At 35.9% G+C, this 20,443-nt stretch overlaps 1 protein-coding gene across 1 annotated transcript in view; it reads right to left on the bottom strand.

The window, feature by feature from the left end:
- The window catches only part of GRIK1 (glutamate ionotropic receptor kainate type subunit 1), a 162,433-nt gene that overhangs the window by 38,399 nt on the left and 103,591 nt on the right, over positions 1 to 20,443 (bottom strand). The window contains exons 5-8 of the mRNA XM_070943569.1: positions 19,881 to 19,934; positions 17,890 to 18,063; positions 11,845 to 11,988; positions 5,728 to 5,835 (exon numbers count right to left, since the gene is read on the bottom strand). Of these exons, the coding sequence (XP_070799670.1) occupies positions 5,728 to 5,835; positions 11,845 to 11,988; positions 17,890 to 18,063; positions 19,881 to 19,934 (480 nt within the window). The remainder of the gene's footprint in view (positions 1 to 5,727; positions 5,836 to 11,844; positions 11,989 to 17,889; positions 18,064 to 19,880; positions 19,935 to 20,443) is intronic.

Below are 20,443 nucleotides of genomic sequence, written 5' to 3'. Positions count from 1 at the left end.
TACAATATATTTGTGCATTTGGACAGCTGTAAATATAAATTATCATAGACTGGAAGAAACCATTTTTTGCTCATACATATATTATTAAACTCTTAGATATACTGTAAGTTTAAAAAAAGTATTGTATATCCATTCCCTTTCAAACATATACCACAATTGATTTATTAAAATTAAAACATGAAAATAAGTAAATAGACTGTATATTGCTAATACATTTATTTCTTTATTACTGATTCATAGTTTATATAAATTTCTATATTCCAATGTTCAAGGCAGCTTACAAGAATCTACAGGTTACCTATTACACACCGGGTCTGTATTAAATTCAAAGGCTCATTTTTATTTATTTTTCCATATTTGTTTCAAAAGAGATTCATTATAAACATAATACAGATGCAAACAAGTTTGTTTTATTTAGCTGAAGGAAAGTGAAATAAATGTCACTTTGAGTAGTGAAAAAGCATTCAGATATTAAATGACACTCAGCAAATCAAATAACATTTAGTGTTAATAATATCAATGGCAATAGTTGAAATAGCATGCACACAGCTCTTCAAAACTAGTTATAACGATTTATATCCATTCTTTGGCAGTGAGAGAATAATAAAGGGCCAAAATATCAGTATATTTGTAACAAGTTTTATAGAAAAACGTGTGCATAAATGTTTAGATTGGTTGAAAAAAGTCACCTGTTTCAGATTTTTTTGAGCATGTAGTTCCTAGTCATTCTTGCAAATTCACAAAGCTTCTAATTATGTAGGAGCTATCATATTTATCATTAAAAATAAAAGTTACATGAGCTGTAAGAAGTTGTACAAGACATATTAAAGACAAATGTTACAAGTAAATAATTGGATAACTTCACACTAATGCTGTCAATTGGTACAAACCATGAAATGTATATTGTTACAGAAATAGTGAAATAAATAGGATATTCATAGGAATGAAGAATGTCCTTGCAAGTAGACCCTTTTAGGGAGCAAGGTGGAAACCATTCCCGACTACACAATGCTTTTCTTCTTTTCTTTCTTTTTAAAAAAATCAGATTTATGCCATTTATTCAAGTTGTAGTACACCAAGATGAGGAACTTTTTCTGTATTTTGTGTTTTCCCACAAACGTTCCATTTACCTGTTATCGGTCCACTTACTTATTATCAGTTTCATCAATGTATTCTCTGATGGCTTCTTTTCTCTAGGCCTGCTTGAAAGGTAGATTGCCTCAAAGTCAGTTCAAGAAGCTTTCCATCCTTAACTAGCTTACAGAATGCTTGTGGAATCAGCTAAAGTTTATCTTTTTAAAATAGAAACCCAGGTTTTAAAAAAACTGATGTTCAGAAACTATTCAATAAAAGGGGGGAGGGGGAATCACAGAAATAGTTCACTGTCTGGGATACAAGGTGGAAGTGTCTTTAAACTTAATTTTTTGGAAATGGAATGGGCTACTTTTACAGTTGAGCAGCAATAATAAGAACTATACCACACTCCTTTTCTAATATATGAAATAAATTATTCCAATAAATCAGCAACAAAAATATAAAGTGGCTCTTCTATTACATCTAATCCTATATTATAGATTTTAAAAAACAAGGCTGTCCAAGAGATTATAATTCTACACTTGGCTCTGGCTCCAATTAGTTTTGATACACATAATTCTAGATTAAAATTTTAGTGCATGAAAATTACTAGCAAACTAAATCTATAAAATCTCAAATAACAACAACAAAAAAATTGCCTGTATTTATTGAAACTGAACTACCCCTCTTGAAATCCCTGCTTGATGTCAAACGATCAATAACCAGCAACTGATTCCTCCTGTTTTGAATTCACTTGAATTAACTCGAGATCAAATCAACAAACCTCCTGAAAACATAAAAATATAAAATATCAATATGGGTTCTGATTAAACTTTTAGGACCTATTAGTGTCTTATCTTCCATCTGTGGCTGATGATGAGAAACACACACACACGCATACACATACACATTACAATATCAGCACTTCAGTTGCAAAGAACTAAGGAAACAAAAGAACTAAGGAAAGTCAGTATAGCTAATACTCCATAAAACAGGTAACACTTCATAAAATGTATATGGAGATTCTCAGTCATCCAGGTCATGGTTGTCCCAAAGATGCTTTTTCAAGAGGCAACTGGACTTTCTGGTTTTTCATTGAAGATGTTTCATTTCTCATCCAAGATGCTTCTTGAGCTCTAAAGCAGCTTCTTGGATGAGAAGCGAAACATCTTCAAAGAAAAACCAGAAAGTCCAGTTGCCTCTTGAAAAAGCACCTTTGGGACACCCCATAAAATCTTCACATTATTGTACAAATAGAGTAATGAAAAACAAAGATATGCTCCCCAAAGCAGTAAAATCTATTCATCTACTTGTATTTGATGATTTCAAACTTCTAGGTGTACAGGAACCTGGGCAAGTTACAGGAACTCACCCCATCGTATGGGTCTTGAACAGTGGTGGGATTCAAGTAATTTAACAACCGGTTCTCTGCCCTAATGATTTGGCAGTTTGCCAAACTGCTCAGAAAGTTAACAACCGGTTCTCCCGAAGTGGTGTGAACTGGCTGAATCCCACCACTGGTCTTGAACCCAGGCTGTCTATCAGTGAAGAACCTAATGTATCAGCAGAAAATATTCTTATCATCTAACCTTTGTAGACAAAAATTCATTTAAAGAATTATTAAAGAAATGTAAAATGTATATGTTGATAGAAACTCTGACTATTTTCAGAACTTCAATGAAAAATCAGAATAGGATTGGGTAGCGCAAACATTTTCAAAAGTAAAACATTATTTGGCATCCTCTGTAATGGGCTGAACATTAAAAAGTAGAGAGAGATGTAGCTAGAAATGGCTGTTAAATCAATAGGAAATATTTTCTGTTTTGCCTATAAAATTCTACTGATTCACAAATATAAAATATCTTTTTGTAAAAGGGGATTTTTTAAAGGGAAAGAAATATGAACAAGTATGAAATACTGTATTTTGAAAGGTATGGCCTAGCATTTACAGAACAAATATGCAGAGAACTCACATACATTAGACATACATAATTATGTCTAATGTATGTGAGTTATAATTATGAGCCACAGTGATGTAGTGGTTAGAGTGCAGTACTGCAGGCTACTTCTGCTGCCTGTTGGCTGCCTGCAGTTCGGCAGTTCGAGTCTCACCAGCGCAAGGTAGACTCAGCCTTCCATCCTTCAGAGGTGGGTAAAATGAGGACCTAGATTTTTGGGGGTAATATGCTGACTCTGTAAACCGCTTACAGTGCTCTGTAAGGCACTGTGAAGCGGTATATAAGTCTAAGTGCTATTGCTATTGCTATTGCTATTGCTATAATTATGTTACAAAGTTTCTTACAAAAAAAAGGGTTCCTTTCCATGATGAGATCCAAGTTTGGGATCTCTCCATAATGGATCTTACCTTAGACCACTGGATCTTAGCATCCAGTTGGATCTTATTCTTGGTCAGTGCATGACAGAGCATGAAAATAAAGTCAACCTTTCATACACCTTTTCACATTTCTGTGGTAAGCAGATTGAACTAAAGATGAATTAGATATATATAAAAATAATATATTTTATATATATATAAAAATAATTCAGGAAATTAAAAATGTGTAGAACTTATCTCTTATTAATCCTATACCTGGCATTTATTTTATAAAGATTGGATATGCATTTTTCAGTATTGTTTCATTGAAGAACTGACTTTTATGTTTTGTGCCAATTGACAGCCCCTCTGGAGAAACCCAGATCAATGACCTTGAAATGAAGAACTGCATAGGACACAAATAGGTGAGATAATGCAAAGCATGTGACAGCAATATCAGGTCTTTCCCAGCTCATCTAAAAAGCATGAACAACACACTCTGTTGCCACTTGTGTTGGATATTCTCTGAACTTGGTTGGGGTAATAGTATAAATAACAACCTTTGTTTAGAGGCTTTAAACACATTGGGGCTTATTGGACCAATTGAACAAAAGCACTATAGTACACCAAACAGCATCTTTTTTTTAAAAAATCCACCATCAAGATAAGGCTGCATGGAAGAGCCCATATAAACCGATTGCTTTCTTGAAAGCTTTGTTAATAATTGCAAAGAAAATATGGTGAACAATGGCAGAACTATAATGGTGATAGCTTTTGAATAAAACAAACCAGATCATGGTCTGCTGCAGCCAGCATACAATAATTTCAGAATTTGCTTATGTGGCCCAATGAGTGGGTCAGAGCACCAGGTGGAACCACTAAGCAGTAGCAAAGAGATACCTGAATACTTAACTCTTTGCTGTTATTTAGAGGATATTAATTCTTGCAGGCCAGACCTGTACTGATAGAACATCCAGTACTATGCCATCATTGCTTCCTGTTGTTTCCAAAAGTAACTTGTGTATGTAAGCTTCAGGCAGAAGACAGTACTGTTTCTCAAATATAGATACTATTGATCACATATGGTGGAACGTGATGTTTACCATGAGTCCAGAGAAGACTCCTTATAACCTTGGTAGAGAACATAGAAGGAACTCTTTGGTAACAACTAAATAAGTAAATAAGACAGTAAAGCAATGTCCTGACTTGGATTTTACTGTGTTAGCAAAACACTCTAAAAGTCATTTTCTGATCTTGGGAGAATAATGTTTTTTTATCATTTTGTTTATGATAGCTATAACAGTTTTGAACATTTGAGGAAGAATAAAAGAGATAACAAATCCTCAGAGGGAAACCACATGCTTAGATGAAAGATCAACATGAATGCACAAATCAATTTTTCCAGGTAAAAAGGAGATTTGCAAACCAACTAGAAAAGATAAGTTTAGGCTGGAAATCTATTACATTACATTAAAGATTGTTCAAAAAAATGTTCTCCATATATAATAGAAACAAATTTATCTAATTTGCTGACCTTGCACAAGGCTTCTGAAAAACAAGATTCTTTCAAGAGGAGGCAATGTTCTTGGGATAGCTTGATACAAAGCTTATCAAATTTACTTTTCTTTAAAATGAAAACATTTCCTTCTTTTTTTAAGATAACAGAAATGGATGAGATAATTCTAAGACCACACACAATACTGTGAAAATTGTTCATAATAAGGCACTTGTGAAATGTTACTATCCCTACTTCAAATTATGAACAAAATAGAGCCTTCTCCAAACTAACCCACTTAAAAGTATTACGGTCTATAATGCTGCAGGAAATATATTAAAAATAATTTATATAATGATGACAGGATGTAGGCTCAATTTAAAATAGTCATGGTCTCTACCCGGCATGATGGTAAGTACTAAGGAAGATATTGCCCTTATATCTAAATTTGTTTATATTAGCATATGGAATATGAAAAATAACACCATTTGCAGGATTCCTATCTTTTGCAGAAGAAAACAATAGTAGTGCTTTAATTTTATGGGTATTTTATTTTAATACATTATTCTCTTAATTTTGCTGCCAATGTAAATAATTTTTAATAAGATGATATGATTCTAGCAGTATTTTTTTCAATCTGAAAAAATACTTTCAATTTGCATAGGTTGCTATGAGAAGAAAGTGGTGGAGAAAGGCCTTGAATATTCATTTCAATGTGCCTTGGTCAGCTTATGGTATAGATAACAATATAGCCACCTGTAGTCAACTAGGCCTTTAAATATCTACAGCCTTGCTGACTGTACCATGGGTCACATTAGGAATACAGTGGTACCAAACTGGTTACCTTTTCCATTCCTTCTTCCTTCAGGCTGATGATATCCAAATCAAAATCTTTTCTTAAACCATCTGTTTTGTTGAAAGAAATGCGTCCTGTCAAACCACTCCAGTGGCCCTAAAAAACCAGATTGAAAGGGAGATAGAAATATGATTATGTGCAGTATGTTTAGCTTCATCTTTTATAAATAAAAAATAGATGTGTAATTTCTATTCCTTTATATAATTACTTTTGAAAGTGGTTAATGTAGCTTTGTTTGATTAATTCTATAAAGGTAAAGGTTCCCCTCGCACATATGTGCTAGTCATTCCCGACTCTATATAAACAGATATCTATATCTATATCTATATCTATATCTATATCTATATCTATATCTATATCTATATCTATATCTATATCTATATCTATATCTAATCTATATCTATATCTATATCTATCTATATAGTTTATATAAACTCTATATAAATGGAGATGAGCAGTGTTCATCTCCGTTTCAAAGCTGAAGAGCCAGCGCTGTCTGAAGACATCTCTGTGGTCATGTGGCCGGCAAGACTAAATGCCAAAGGTGCACGGAACGCTATTACCTTCCCACCAAAGGTGGTCCTTATTTTTCTACTTGCATTTTTTAGGTGCTTTCGAACTGCTAGTTTGGCAGAAGCTGGGACAAGTAACGGGAGCTCACCCCATTATGCGGCACTAGGGATTTGAACCACTGAACTGCCGACCTTTCTATCGACAAGCTCAACGTCTTAGCCACTGAGCCACCTCATCCCCATTAATTCTATACTTTTCTTTAATTTAGTATTTCATCAATAACTAAGTACTACATGCACAGAAGAACCTGAACAGTGCAGGAATGGAGCTCAGTTCTTTGTTTCTCTAACCCAGTTCAGGATTTCCCCTCCCTTCCATCCACAAAAGGGAACTTCTGCAAATGAGCCAAACTTTCCTTCTGCAGTCTGACAAAAGGATTTGCACACACTTCTCCCTGTTTATGGAGGGGAGGGGAAATCCTTCAGCAGGTAACAACAGTTTGGCTTTCTAGGGAAGTTGGCAAATAGCGATAACATGTTCACAGAGTGCTTGATAGCAAGTTGCCAAGCACCTAGATCACGATATGTGGCCATGGGGGACAGAGCGACATTTCAGACATCGGAAGTGTTTTACAAATCTTTCCTCAGCCATCATAACTTTGAATGGTCATTAAACAACTGGTTGAAAGTCTGTAATACCTGTAATAATGATACTTAACAATACAAATATTGAAGCCAGAAAGCAGATTATGCACTAATGAAATTGAAAGAAAAGAATTTCAAGGAATTTTGAATTACCATTTATCACAGTATTATTCAACTCCTGGAATTATTAACATAATTTACGACAGAAATTTATGACTTGAGATAATAATATTTCCATTCCTATCTTATTTATGGTAACATTACTACATTTTAAATATTTACAGATATTTACAGAACTTATAGTATTCATGGATTTTTATATTGATGGACTTTTATATTGGATTTTTATATTGTTCCCAAATCTTCAATTTCGTATCACTAATGTTGAGTATAAATCATATATAATACTCATTCAATCCATATAGGTAGGACAAGGCACATACATGCCTTTTCTGTTATTAATCAGCCAGATGTTTAGACTGAATTTGGCATTTTTATCCATCAATCAAGTCCTTACCAAAATCCTGGGATAGGTTGTTTGATGGTGTTTTAAAAACATGATAGTTATATCAATGTATTAGAAATGTATACATATTTGAATAATATTTTCATTAGAAAAGTATATATAGAATTGTAACAGCGTTATTGTAATGACATACTGTATATTTTTTTATTGTTGTATTTCTATCACTTTTAGAGCACTTTTTATGTATGCATCTCCATTACTATAACATTGTTATGTGTTTTGCTCCCCTTCTTTGTAATTAATTAAAAAGCACGTGTGTGTGTGTGTGTGTGTGTGTGTGCAAGTTTTGGTGTATTCGGGTCTTTTCCTGTGTAAGATTGAGAGTATCTTGGCGACGTTTTGACGAGGTCCCACTTGTCATCTTCAGGCTGGTGTCTTCGGCTTTGTGCTTGTGCGAAGTTTCCTCGCACAAGCACGAAGCCGAAGACACCAGCCTGAAGATGACGAGTGGGACCTCATTGAAATGTTGCCAAGATACTCTCAATCTTACATGGGAAAAGACCCGAATACACAAAAACTTGCATACTCCTACCCGTGAAAATCTACGAATATATATATCCGTAGATTCATATATATATATATATATGTAGTGGCTGTGGGAGGTTCCACCCACCCACTGAGACGTCATCATGTCTCATTTTTTAAGCTCTGCGTGCACGTTCACATTTCCGAACTGGTAGCGAAGGTAAGTAAATACCACCCCGATGTGTGTGTGTGTGTGTGTGTGTGTGTGTGTGTGAGAGAGAGAGAGAGAGAGAGAGAGAGAGGGAGGGAGGGAGGGAGGGAGGGGGAGGGGGAGTGGAATTCATTCTTATGCCTCCAGAAGGCTTTGCCACATCAAAGCAATGTGATGTATCCCAGTGAGATTCACGCACAGAAAGATACGTATAACAGGCACTGAAAGTTATTTGATGATTACTTTTTGTTAGACAAATGGCTGTTATGATACAGTTTAGGATGGATGCGTGCTGAATTTCTGAAAACAAGGATATATAAAAATGCAGCATCCATAATACATTCCGCTATGTAAAAATGTGTCCTTGTTATTCTGACATGGAACACATAGAAAGCAGCTGTGCACTTATATGATGAGAGCATAAAGAATGCACATGTATACACAACAGAATAAACTCTGCCTACATTTGTGTAGAAAGTGAAGATGAACTTTACTCATTTGTGACCATGTTGTATTGCAACCTATTTATTCTGTATCATTTGGCAGCTCCTAATTCCAATTTCAAATCTTTATTTGTTCATTCATTGGATAACCATATAAGTGTTCCAAACAAGCAGACAAAATGACTTAATTCTGTCACTAACATTATGGGAAAATTGATTTTAATAGGGTTTTAAAACCAACAATTTGTTACAAATTATAAAGAGCATCTTGAAATCTGTTTCTGCAGCCTGGTGTTTCTGTTTCTGCATGTGGGTGGATTGGGATTTCTTTTCTTTTCTTTTCAGCATTCAGCTTTTCTTAAAAACCTAGCAAATTATCTTGCCATGCTAAGAGAAATAGCTAAGTGTAGATCAAATGGTGTATATGAGATATCTTTATGTGCTCCTTATTTATTATTAATCCTTATTTAGCAGCTGTTTTAGGAAAATATTTTGAAGGGGACAGATTTAGGAATAATTATTTAAGCTAAATGAAAAGATTATACAATATACTGAGAAAAGATGGCCAGTGACCTTGTGATCCTGTCCAATTTTCTGAGGCTAATTGATTTGAGGAAGAAAATAAATGTGAGGAAAGAGATAGTTTTTCTTCTCAAAAATGCCATTAGTTCCTCCTTTTATTACTCAAGAAAAAAATACACCCTTGTTTTTGCAAGGAAATTACTGCTTCTTCTTAAGGAATATACTTATTTTCAAAGGGAGAGTGAAGCATTAATCTAAATTTGATTTAGATATCAAATGACATAAGATTACAGGGGTGAAGCCTTTTGGAAAAGATTTAATCTCCATGACTGATTGAACCTGAATGCATGGTATATCATATCAATCCACATGAAAACTAGTTGATGACCTCTAATTCTGTTATATTAAATCAATAGAGAAATCATAGGCTGATTTCTAATTCTCCTACATATACCAGAAAGTTTCACTTGTGCTATGAAATAATTGTAGGGTGTTTTGAATTTTTGACTTTGGGTTACTTTCTCTTAACCCAACCTATGTCATAGGGTTGCTGTTGTGGGGAAAATAGGACGAGAAAAGTATGTTGGATAGGGTCTAGGACTTTTTGTCTCTGACTGTTCAGTGTATTCTTTACTTCCGAGTAAACCAACTGTTCCATTTGAAATACTAGGCAAATATTTCACGCTGCAATCCTAGCATTGAATTTGGTGAGACTTACTTCCGAGTAAACCAACTGTTCCTCCCTGTATTTGGGGTGGGGTGGGGTAGAGAGGAGGCTGATGGGGGGAAGAGAGAGAGAGAGGGAGGAAGGCATTTTGGCAAATTCTTTTATACCTCTCTCTTTTCGCTGGATTTCTATTACACCCACTCTAGCCAATTGGATGAGGGCTAACTGTCACGGAGGGTGGAACACCCAGGAGGAACCCTCTTTCTGCGAATGGGACATATCAAAGGGTGTGGGACGCAGGGGCCAGTAGCCCATTGCCCAGGGCAAATGAATGGAGGTGTGTCAGCTGAGGAGATAAATCGGGGGAGAATCGCCCCAGGAGAATGAACAATCGGAGACAAAAAGTCCCATTCTGGTTGGATAGGCTTGCCAGCTTGAGTTATTTGTAGAAAGAATGAATGAATGAATGAATGAACAAACAACAAACAAAATTGTTTCCCAACCCAGAGATGGTGATGGCGGTGATTTCTATCAAGAAAACTTTAGTAAGTCTGAATTTATATTTTTAATAATGTGGACATTATTTATTTAGGTTATTAACCAGAAATATAAAACTTTAAAACAGACTATTTTCAGCTAGGAAAATTATTTTGCTGTATGTGGAATGTAGAAATGTTTTATTTTGTTGTTATATAAAATTTCTTGGACGTTTACCAGATAACCCAACAAATAATGAGGGTGGCTGTCTTCATAGAAATTGCAATTTAAAACAATATGGATCCCTGTTTTGATATTTCCTGTGCTCCATAGACAATTACATTGTTCGATCTCTTCTATATGCAAAGCATCAAAAAAGGCCATTGAAAAATTCTGTGGTATTTAAAGTTCGTAATAATCCCAAAATAGGTTGCTGCTCAACTACAGATCTGATTTATGGGATATGGGACTACTCTTGCCAGGTTAGTATATGGGCCTGTTTATGGTAACTATAACACAAATAGGATTTAAAAATAATATTTTTATTGCAATAGAAATAAATGGATTACCTTCAGATCAATAGTACAACATATGATACAATTTGAATGGGCAATTCTGTTTCTTGAATTTTCCAAATTGTATCCATATTCTTAAAATGGGAAATCTGCTCTACCCTGTGATTATTCCATCTTCTTATTTTAGTGTATTCATAATTTATTCATAGCATCTGTAAAAATTTTAGGGCTATTGTGATGAACTGTAAATTCTAAGGTCAGAAACAAATCCATTTAGCAAAATAATATGCATTTATCTCTCTCTCTCTCTCTCTCTCTCTCTCTCTCTCTCTCTCTCTCTCTCACTCACTCACTCACTCACACATACACACACACACACACACACACTACCCAACCCCCCCTCCAAAGTCCTGTGGTATGAAAAGATTCTGAAGCGATCAGAAGAGGATCTAAATTTTATCTCTAGATATCCAATGCTGTTATAGCATTCAGTTGTCTAGCTAAGTGTATAAAATCTAGCTGAAAGCACTGCCTTCTCAAAAGAAGGGAGGGAGGGAGGGAGGGAGGGAGGGAGGGAGGGAGGAAGGAAGGAAGGAAGGAAGGAAGGAAGGAAGGAAGGAAGGAAGGAAGTTAGGAAGTTTCCCTGTATGATATAACACACAGGGCAATTAATGGCAGTTCTAGTACATAAGAATTGTAATACAATTGTAGACATAAGCTAGATAAATTTCAGTGTTGCCCTCTTTGTGAGAAAAAATGAATGAACTTTTTGGAAAAAATACTTGAAAACAAGGCCATTCATTCTCTGCATTTCAGCAAATACATTCTTTTGAGGGAATTCTGAAAAAAAGAATAATTGTTTCAGTTTCCCAAGCTGAACAAATAGAAATTTACTAGAAGTTGAAATTTAATAGTTTCTTGATTAATTCTGAGGCCAGAATTACTGATGTTTAAAACTTAATTCTCCTTTAAAACAAACTAAACAATGCTAAGATGATGCTTCTTTGTCAAAGAAGGGAAATTGAATATATTGGGACACTGGAGAGACTTTGAACATTATAGACCATATTCAGTAAAGGTAAAGAAAGCATCGTTTTTGATGCCAAGAACAACCATATATACCTCTTTTATCAGATTCATAAAGCGAGTTCCAAACCTCCATGGCTTATGCCGGTGACACTGGAGGGAACTGACTGTCATTTGGAAGGCCCGTTGGGACGCCACTGCTACCATGTAAACGCCATCATACATCAAAGCTGATTCTGTCTGTTTTGGAGAAAAGACAAAAAAACCCAACAACATGAGAGGAATAGCATGTTTTCGAAATCTTATTTTCTTCTAAAATGCTAGTTATTTCTCCTATTTTGGGTTTTCTGCCAATTTAATGATTTTTGTTTGTTGTTTGTTTGTACATTGAAACCAATTGCTTAGACTTTGGGAAGTATATAGAAAAGCAGAAGTAGAAAAAGTAATAGAAACAGCATAAAAGAAATAGAGGTTTCCTAACTTTTACATTTTAAAACTTTACACTTTTAGCCAAACTGTCTTCAGAGCCTTTCTGGATGTAAGGAATGATGGGGTCAGTTGTAGTTCTTGGCCAGTCTTTTCCATGCTGTGAGGGCTACAGTAACTCATTTCTTCATACAGATAATTAATAAAAATTTTGAATAGGACAGGGCCCAAACAGAGGTCTGGGCTTGTGGTACTTGTCCCACTGCTATATCCAAGTTGCTATGGAGCTATCTATGACAACTCTCTGGATGTTGTCATTCAGCCAACTATGAAGTCATCTAATAGTTATATCATTGCAATTTAACAAATAATGATGAGTAACTTTATTGAATAGTAAGGTCAGGCACACAATTTCTATTGCATTTTTCAAAGATAGTAAGCTAAAATGCCTCACGTTATGGTTCTTGTTGCATTTCTATCACAGTATTCCCAAGTATGTTAGTTCATAATCTGCTGGAGGAACTTGCCCAATTTCGTTCCTTAGGATGAAATTCATCTCCTCCCCCGCCACTGAATTTGGTGCCTTTGAGTTTTGCTGACTCTTGGTGACTGCCTGGCAGTCCAAGCAGTTTTCTTAGCAATAGTTTGGAAGGGCTTTGCCTTTGCCTTTTTCGAGCACTGAGAGAATATGACTGGCCCAAAGTCATCCAGCTGGCTTTTGTGCTCAATGTGGGATGAATCGTGGTGGCGCAGTGTTAGAATGCAATATTGCAGGCTAACTCACTGCTCACTGCAAGGAGTTCAATTCTGACTGGCTCAAGATTGACTCAGCCTTCCATCCTTCCAAGGTTAGTAAAATGAGGACCCAGATTGTTGGGGGCAATATGCTGAATATGTAAACCGCTTAGAGAGGGCTGTAAAGCACTGTGAAGCGGTATATAAGTCTAAGCACTATTGCTATTGCTAGAATGCAGGGTCTCCCAGTTTTTGGTCTACTGCAGGGGTGTCAAACTGGATTTCTTCAAGGGCCAGATCAGTATTGTAGTTCCCCTCCATGGGCCACGCATGGGGTGGGGGCACGTGTGGCACCCCTGTACCCCTGGATGGCCTCCTGCACCCTGTTTTGACCAGCAGAGCATTGCAGGAGGTCTTCCAGGCCAAAAGTGGAGTGTGGGGGGCACACCTGGCCCCCCCATTCTCCCTTTTATCTGCCAGAGGCACCATATGCCAGTTCTTTGCTATTTGCAAGCTGATTTAAGCACCCCACAGGCCAATTTCGGCCTGCAGGCCTTGAGTTTGACACCCCTGGTCTACTGCCTTAAGCACAATGCCAAATTGGCTGTCTTCCATTTGGCTGTAATGACCTACCTGAATTCATAGAAAGTAATTAACTGTTCTTTTCACTTTTCATTGTTTGCAGTTGTATATCTCTTCTTCACTACTGGCATAATTAAGACTAACTATGGCTTCATTTCCTTTCTGAAAGAAGACTTTGTCAGGGTTCTGACTGGTGCCCTAATTAAATCATGAGCCTTGAGCCAAGCTTCAAAAGAAATCCAGTTATTTATTAGGAGCTTCATGTCAGCACATTCCAAGTGAAGCCAACTCTGACCTCACTTAATTCATGCCCTGGCTCTGACCCTGTTCCCCCCTCCCCCCAAGGTGTGTCATCAGTCACATTTCCCTACAAAGCAATTTCACAGGTTGTAGAAGTCCCTTCCTCCGGCCACTGTGGGTCTCCGTAGAGATAGCCTTGACATAGAGATGGCTGGAATGTGCTTTTGTTTTGACTGAAGTGCAATTCCCTCACTTGCGAGGCTTGGTTCCCCATCCCCCTGCCTATGGCAACTCGAGAGCAGGTCAGGAATGCTCTGCGAGTTGACAGACTGATTTTAAAATATTCTTCCTCCCCACTATCATGCTTTACCAATTCAGCCCCTTGTCCTTACAACGAGCTTATGCTTTCTTTATTTTCCTTTTGTATCTCTCATACCCTTCAAGCCTTTTTTGTTGCTTGAGCACTTTTCACAAACTATCTGAAAATATATTTCCTATACATATCTCTCCATTCCACACACACACATGAATTTTAGAAAACTCTGCATCTATTTAGAGTTTTAAATGTTTTTCATTTCTTTCTGCTACGAATTTTGCAACTGTCCTTCAAGTATCTTGTTTAACTTTTTTTAACCTTTCCAGATACTTTTCTCCATCACCCTTTCAACTATTAGATCTGGCTTATCTTCCATCCAAAATATTATAAAACCAATCTTGAAATATAATAAAGAAGGTGACTCTTGTCTATTACTTCTTTCCTTACCATAACATGGATAAGTTCTCCCAAGATTCCTGTCACTTCCTTTAACAAACTCCCCAGGGGTGGGCTGCTGCTGGTTGTAACAACCAGTTTTCCCAGCACCAAAAATGTGAATGTGTGTGGCCTTCTGCGCATGTGCGTAGCTTCACAATCATGGCGATATAAGATAGGATAGCACAGAAGTAGTCTGAACCAGCAGCAGTCCACCTCTGAAACTCCCCCTTTTGATGAAAATTAGGCCATGGATAATAAACCACCTTATTCTCAAGAGTTTATGACCACAATGGCAACTGTGAATGGGCTATTTGTCTACCCTTATAAATAAAGGGATCTACCCTTTAGCCACCCTTGTCAAAACCACCAGATAATAAACTGGTAGTCTTATTTATTTGTTTGGTCGTTTATTGAATTTTTCGCCGATCTCTTAGCAAATGATTTTATATTGTGATTCATTCCTTGTTTGAAAGAGTTAGGCTGCTTTTGCAAGTAATCTAATATCTGATGTATAACATTTCCTAGATTATTACACAATTAAACTTTGACTGGACAGAGTTTGTTTCCTGTCAGATAGAAATGTGGTTTTATCAGATTATCTGGGAAGAGTCTGAGCTTGACTTCTGAGGAAGTCATCAGAATCCTCGTAATAGTATGTAGGAATGACATTACGAGAGAGGAGGAAGAGACATGGGCTGGACTACCATCATGTAAAGGATATCTTAGCCCACAGAAAGGTGTGTGTGTGGGAAGCATTTCAGAAGGGACCCTCCCTATTTTTCTGGAAAGTAAAAGGACACCTCTGTTTTGTGAGCTGTGTTAGCAGCCAGCGAACCTCTGAGTTAATTCACGATGCTAGTTATAAAGCAGTTCATGGCATAAGGGTTGGTTATTTGAGGATTCAAACAGTATTGTTGCCGTTGATTAAACAATGTCACATGGTGGGTCTCAGGAAATGGCCTTTTTCAACCATTCTCCCCATGATTCATGCAGTACCCCGCCCCCATTCTATTTAAGCAAGCCATGAAATCCTGGTTCTACCCAAGGGTGAGAATTCTATCCCTTGAGTATTTTAAAAAAAAATCTTTTGAATGGTTGGGGTTTTTTTCCCAGCCTTTTTTCCTCCCATGTGATTTCTTTGCTTTTATTCTTTTGTGGTTAGTTTTGTATTTTCTAAGCCATGTACAATCATGACAAGCTGAGGCAGACTGTAGCTCCAAACTCGATCAATGATTTTTTTAGCAGAGTTAGACTTTCAGCAGATGTAAACTAAGCTGAAATTTCCTGCTGTCACACACTTCTTTGAAAGAGACCAATATCTTCTGCTGGTTTTTTTTTTTTTTTAATTTGATTTATATGCCGCCCTTCTCCGGAGACTCAGGGCGGCTTACAATGCGTTAAGCAATAGCCTTCATTCTTTTGTATATTTTATAAGTCAGCTTATTGCCCCCACAAACTGGGTCCTCATTTCACCTACCTTAGAAAGGATGGAAGGCTGAGTCAACCTTGAGCCTTGGAGAGATTCGAACCAGCAGAAATTGCAGGCAGCTGTGTTAATAACAGGGTGCACTAAACCCCTGTACTATCAAGGCTCTTCCATGAAGTTATCACTTGTGTTTCTCTTTCAATTTATTCTTACCCAAACATTCACTGCAAAATTTTCTTCCTATGGTTCGTGAATTTCTGTGTAGGCATATGCTTTCTTTATGCAATACATTTATGGCTTTACAATAAATTATCCATGATAAAACAGCAATAGGCCTAAGTTCAGACATTTGTTTTCTGGACCAGCAAGTCCCTGAATCAGGTCACTAATTAAAATTTGCTAACATTAAATTGTTGAGATGAGAGCCTTACAATGTTTAATTGGTCTAACCTTGTGATTTGGTTAAAAGACTAAAACCTGTAGTGAAATGTAGCATTATTTATTATTAAGCTTCACAGTTAATTCAAAAGTTAATTGTTCAACCTGAAGAAGAAAAATGGTTTTGATTGTTTTTTTGAGGCAGATTGTTATATAACAACCAGCTAATATGTACTGTTGTGCTATTCTGACTTTTTTCCAATTCTTAAATAACATTTTTTCCTAAAGGGGAAAAATGTACTGGTAGGTTACCAGTACAAAGTAGTGTTGTTTTCCCTGACATACAAAATTTAATGAATTAAGCAAGAAAGCTGCATGATTATCCTGATGAGATAATAACAGTATTGTGTAACAGCTAAGCTAATCCACTTTGTAGTTACATGTCTATGCCAGTCTTATAAATCCTTCCGGAAATTAACAGATTACTTCTCTGTTTCATTAACCTACATAGATCATTGCAAAACATAGGCAATGTGAATTTATCAGTTACCTTTAATTGCAGCACAACTCTGGAATCCCTTTGAAGTCTCAATCAATACAACTAATTAGTATTACATGTGAACTATTCCTGTACTTTGTTGTATTTATATCATGCCTTTCCTTTAGAAGCACAAGGTTGAATTTGAAGACTGGCCCAAAGTCATCCAGTGACATTCCGTGGTTGTGGGTGGGTGTGAATCTTAATCTTCCTATCTTAATTCAATATACTATCATCATACCATAAACTCCAAACTTCTCACAAGCAGAAATTTAGCCACAATCCATACATCGAGAATCGCTTTGAATTGTTTAACAACATAGTTTCTTACTTTTTTTCTTTAGAATACTGGATGTAAAAGAAGAGACCTTAGGATATGAGAACACCATCAATACCATAGCAACTGCAGGTAGTTCTCCTTACTGATCACAATTGGTACCAGCAACTTCATCATTAAGCACAGTCATTAAGTGAAACATCATGCTTTTACGATAACAAAAATTCATTGTTTTCAATGCATTTGCAGGTAAACACTGCCTTGCACTGTAAAGAGCAGGTTTCTGGGTTGTCTCAATTTCTACGGCATTTCTGAAAATTCAGAATTGTTCAAAAAAAAAACAAAAAACTTACAGAATTATTCAAAGGCATTACTTATTCCAAAATTACCTTGGCTTCCACTCAGTTGTGGCTATCTATAAAAGTATGGCATGAACTTCATTTACCTAAACTAGAATTTCCTAAGTTTCTTCCTGTACAAAACACTTTGCCCTGGAGAAATGTTGGGCTAATTGCATCTTGAAAGGAATCCATTTGCAGTCTGATTTCAATTGGTTTAACCTGGGAAATGATTGCAATTAGATTGGTTCCAAAGATGTTCCAGATCTCATAGAGGCATAAATGTACCATGTTTCTGCAGCTCATTAATATAACCATATCTTTGCATATGAACATAGAGCAGCTGCAATACTCTATTGATTTTATGTCACCAACTCACTTAGAATTTGCTTGTCATTAAAATAATATAACTTCTTATTTCATTTCAAATGGTGTTTTGTCACTTACAGTCATCATGCCATCCAGGAGTCCAGTCTCTGGCTTGGGTGGTGCCTGTAATCTTTCCATTGACCACTTATCAATAACAGAAGCCACTTGTGTATTGTCAATGTTAAGCAGACGAAATCCAGTCATATTGACTCCACTGTACCTATAGGGTTCCAGATCTAGTGCAAACAAATCCTGTATTACCAAGATTTTGTTGGTAATACAACAACAAAAAGAAAAGACAAGGGCATTAAAGATAAAATGAATCATGTTGTATTACTTCAATCCAATAACATGAAAGTGCCACACTGGGTTGGTAGAACTTTATATCAATTATATAGCTTCCAATTAGTTATCCTTGTATTATTCTTTGAGCAGAGAAACTGAAATAGTCCAATATGGAAAATAGTATTTTGTATCAACAAATACCATCTATGTAGACTTAAAGCTGAAATAATACAGCTGAATGTGAAATCTTATCTTTGCCTTTCACAATTTCTGCCAAATCCCTATTGGTATTGAATATATATTTTTCTTCTTAAGTCCAGGTTTCTAGACACTGCATACATTATTAAATCTAAATAATGATGAGCTGAATATGATTTATTAGATATCATAGGTATGATTTGTGTTAACACAGAACTCCAGATATTTGCAATATTATATTCTAAGAAAGGTGCCCAGGAGTATATGTGCTGATTTATAATATTTTTGTAATAATGTTTCTGCTACAAACACGGGGGGGGGGGGGGAACCTACCCAGAAAATCATGACAAATTGATTGTTTCATCCCTTGAAAGAGTCAACAACATAAACAATATAATTTTACAATTTAGAAGCTTGGTATTTCTCTTGCCTGCTACCTGGGGTAAATTGCTGTCATTTTATCTGATGTATGTATTACATCAGCGAAGAAGCAGTTCCATGTAAATTAGAGGTTTGCAAAGCAGGAATATAAGAGCTAATTTGAGTGATTGTGTGGCGCATTTTAAGATCATGTCATAAATAACATAACATGAAAGAGTATAAATCATTTGTCAGGATGTGAAATCCATCCATCCATCCATCCATCCATCCATCCATCCATCCAGATACTACTGTATACTCTGGTTTTAATTAGAACATTCTCATCTTTCATAATGGTAGAAATAATTAAGTGAGGGAAGAAAAAGGAAAAAAATTCTTTCTGTATATTTGAAATGTTTTCTCAATATGAGACTGTAACATTTACGAAAATTATTAATAATAATTTATTTTCAAGGATGTTAAAGTAGAGTTTTTTGTAACAATATTGATTTTATGGTCAACTTTTGTACACAAAAGATAATCCACTGATATAATAGGAATTATTTGAGAAGTTGCCCTTACTTTCATTATGGAACATCTCTGGCTTCATTTAATAAAATCCTTGAATAATATGGATTGCTCTAAATCAATAACATCCTGAAAGCCTAAACAAATGTGTTTGATTCAGTTAAAATATAATCAGAAACAATTAAGGATACTAGTTTGATTTTGTGACCAATTCCTCCATTTTAGAGAAATCCTATGGAAACCTTAAGTAAGACTAGTTCAGCATTCACCCACTGGACATACTCCATCTATGTTGATTACAAAAATCTATTGTTTACAGCCAACATGATCACAAGTTCCCAGAGTTCCTGGTTGGAGATAATTATTCTATGACAAAATAATTACAAATTTCATAATAGACTAGTAACTTTGATCTTTTCCTCCTGCCCAACATTTTCAAGAATATGCTGTTAAAGTGTGAGTTCTTCACTAAATTAATTAGCAGATTGAAGAGAGATGAAAAGAGAGTATGTGAATTGCTGATTGAGATGGATACGCCAAGCCATCTTGTTTACAAGATCTGACTGCGAGCTACAATCATTTTTAGCAGAATTTTATTTTTTTGAAATCTAGCATGGCTATACATAGAACACTGCCATAAAATAAGCTCTTCAGCTATTTCTGTGGTAATGGTACAAATAATTACCGAAGTATCTTACCAGAGTTGTAAAAAAGTAGTGATAATATTCAGTCATCATTCCCATGGAGAGAATCTGAGAAAGAACAAAGTGGGGAGATGAACCAAAGTGAAAAAACACAGCATAGGTAATAATTGATTCTGTAATGCTGCAGTTTTCAAACTTTTTCAGACTGCAGAATCTATCAGTTTTTTAAAAAAATTCTCCTGAGCCAGAAGCAAAGCTCTAATCATAGAAAATTGTCTGCATTCACTTTATTTTTCTTCCTTTCTTTTTTTCTTTGTTAGAGCCTCAGCCTAAGGAATCCCAGAAAGCACACATCCTGGAAACTTAGGGTTGTGCACGACACAATGTGAAAAATGCTGCTCTAATATACCTGTGACAAAATCTTCATAGACTATGAAATAGTGCAAAGCAGTAGTGGAGGGCCATATGCCTGAAGCAGAAGAATAGATGCCTATTTATTTATACTTGTAATAGCTTTGCAATAATTACAGTAACCACAGGCAAGCCTCTCCTTCGGATGAAGGCTTTTTGATATAATTTTAAGGTAAATAAATTGGTGTGGAGTATAGTAATATCAA

The sequence above is a fragment of the Pituophis catenifer genome, unplaced genomic scaffold (genome assembly GCF_029215685.1).
Source record: "Pituophis catenifer annectens isolate HBS135680 unplaced genomic scaffold, rPitCat1.0.hap2 SCAF_4, whole genome shotgun sequence".
Lineage (NCBI taxonomy): Eukaryota > Metazoa > Chordata > Lepidosauria > Squamata > Colubridae > Pituophis > Pituophis catenifer.
The sequence above is the reverse complement of the archived record's forward strand: the minus strand, read 5'-3'. Positions and strand labels throughout refer to the sequence as shown.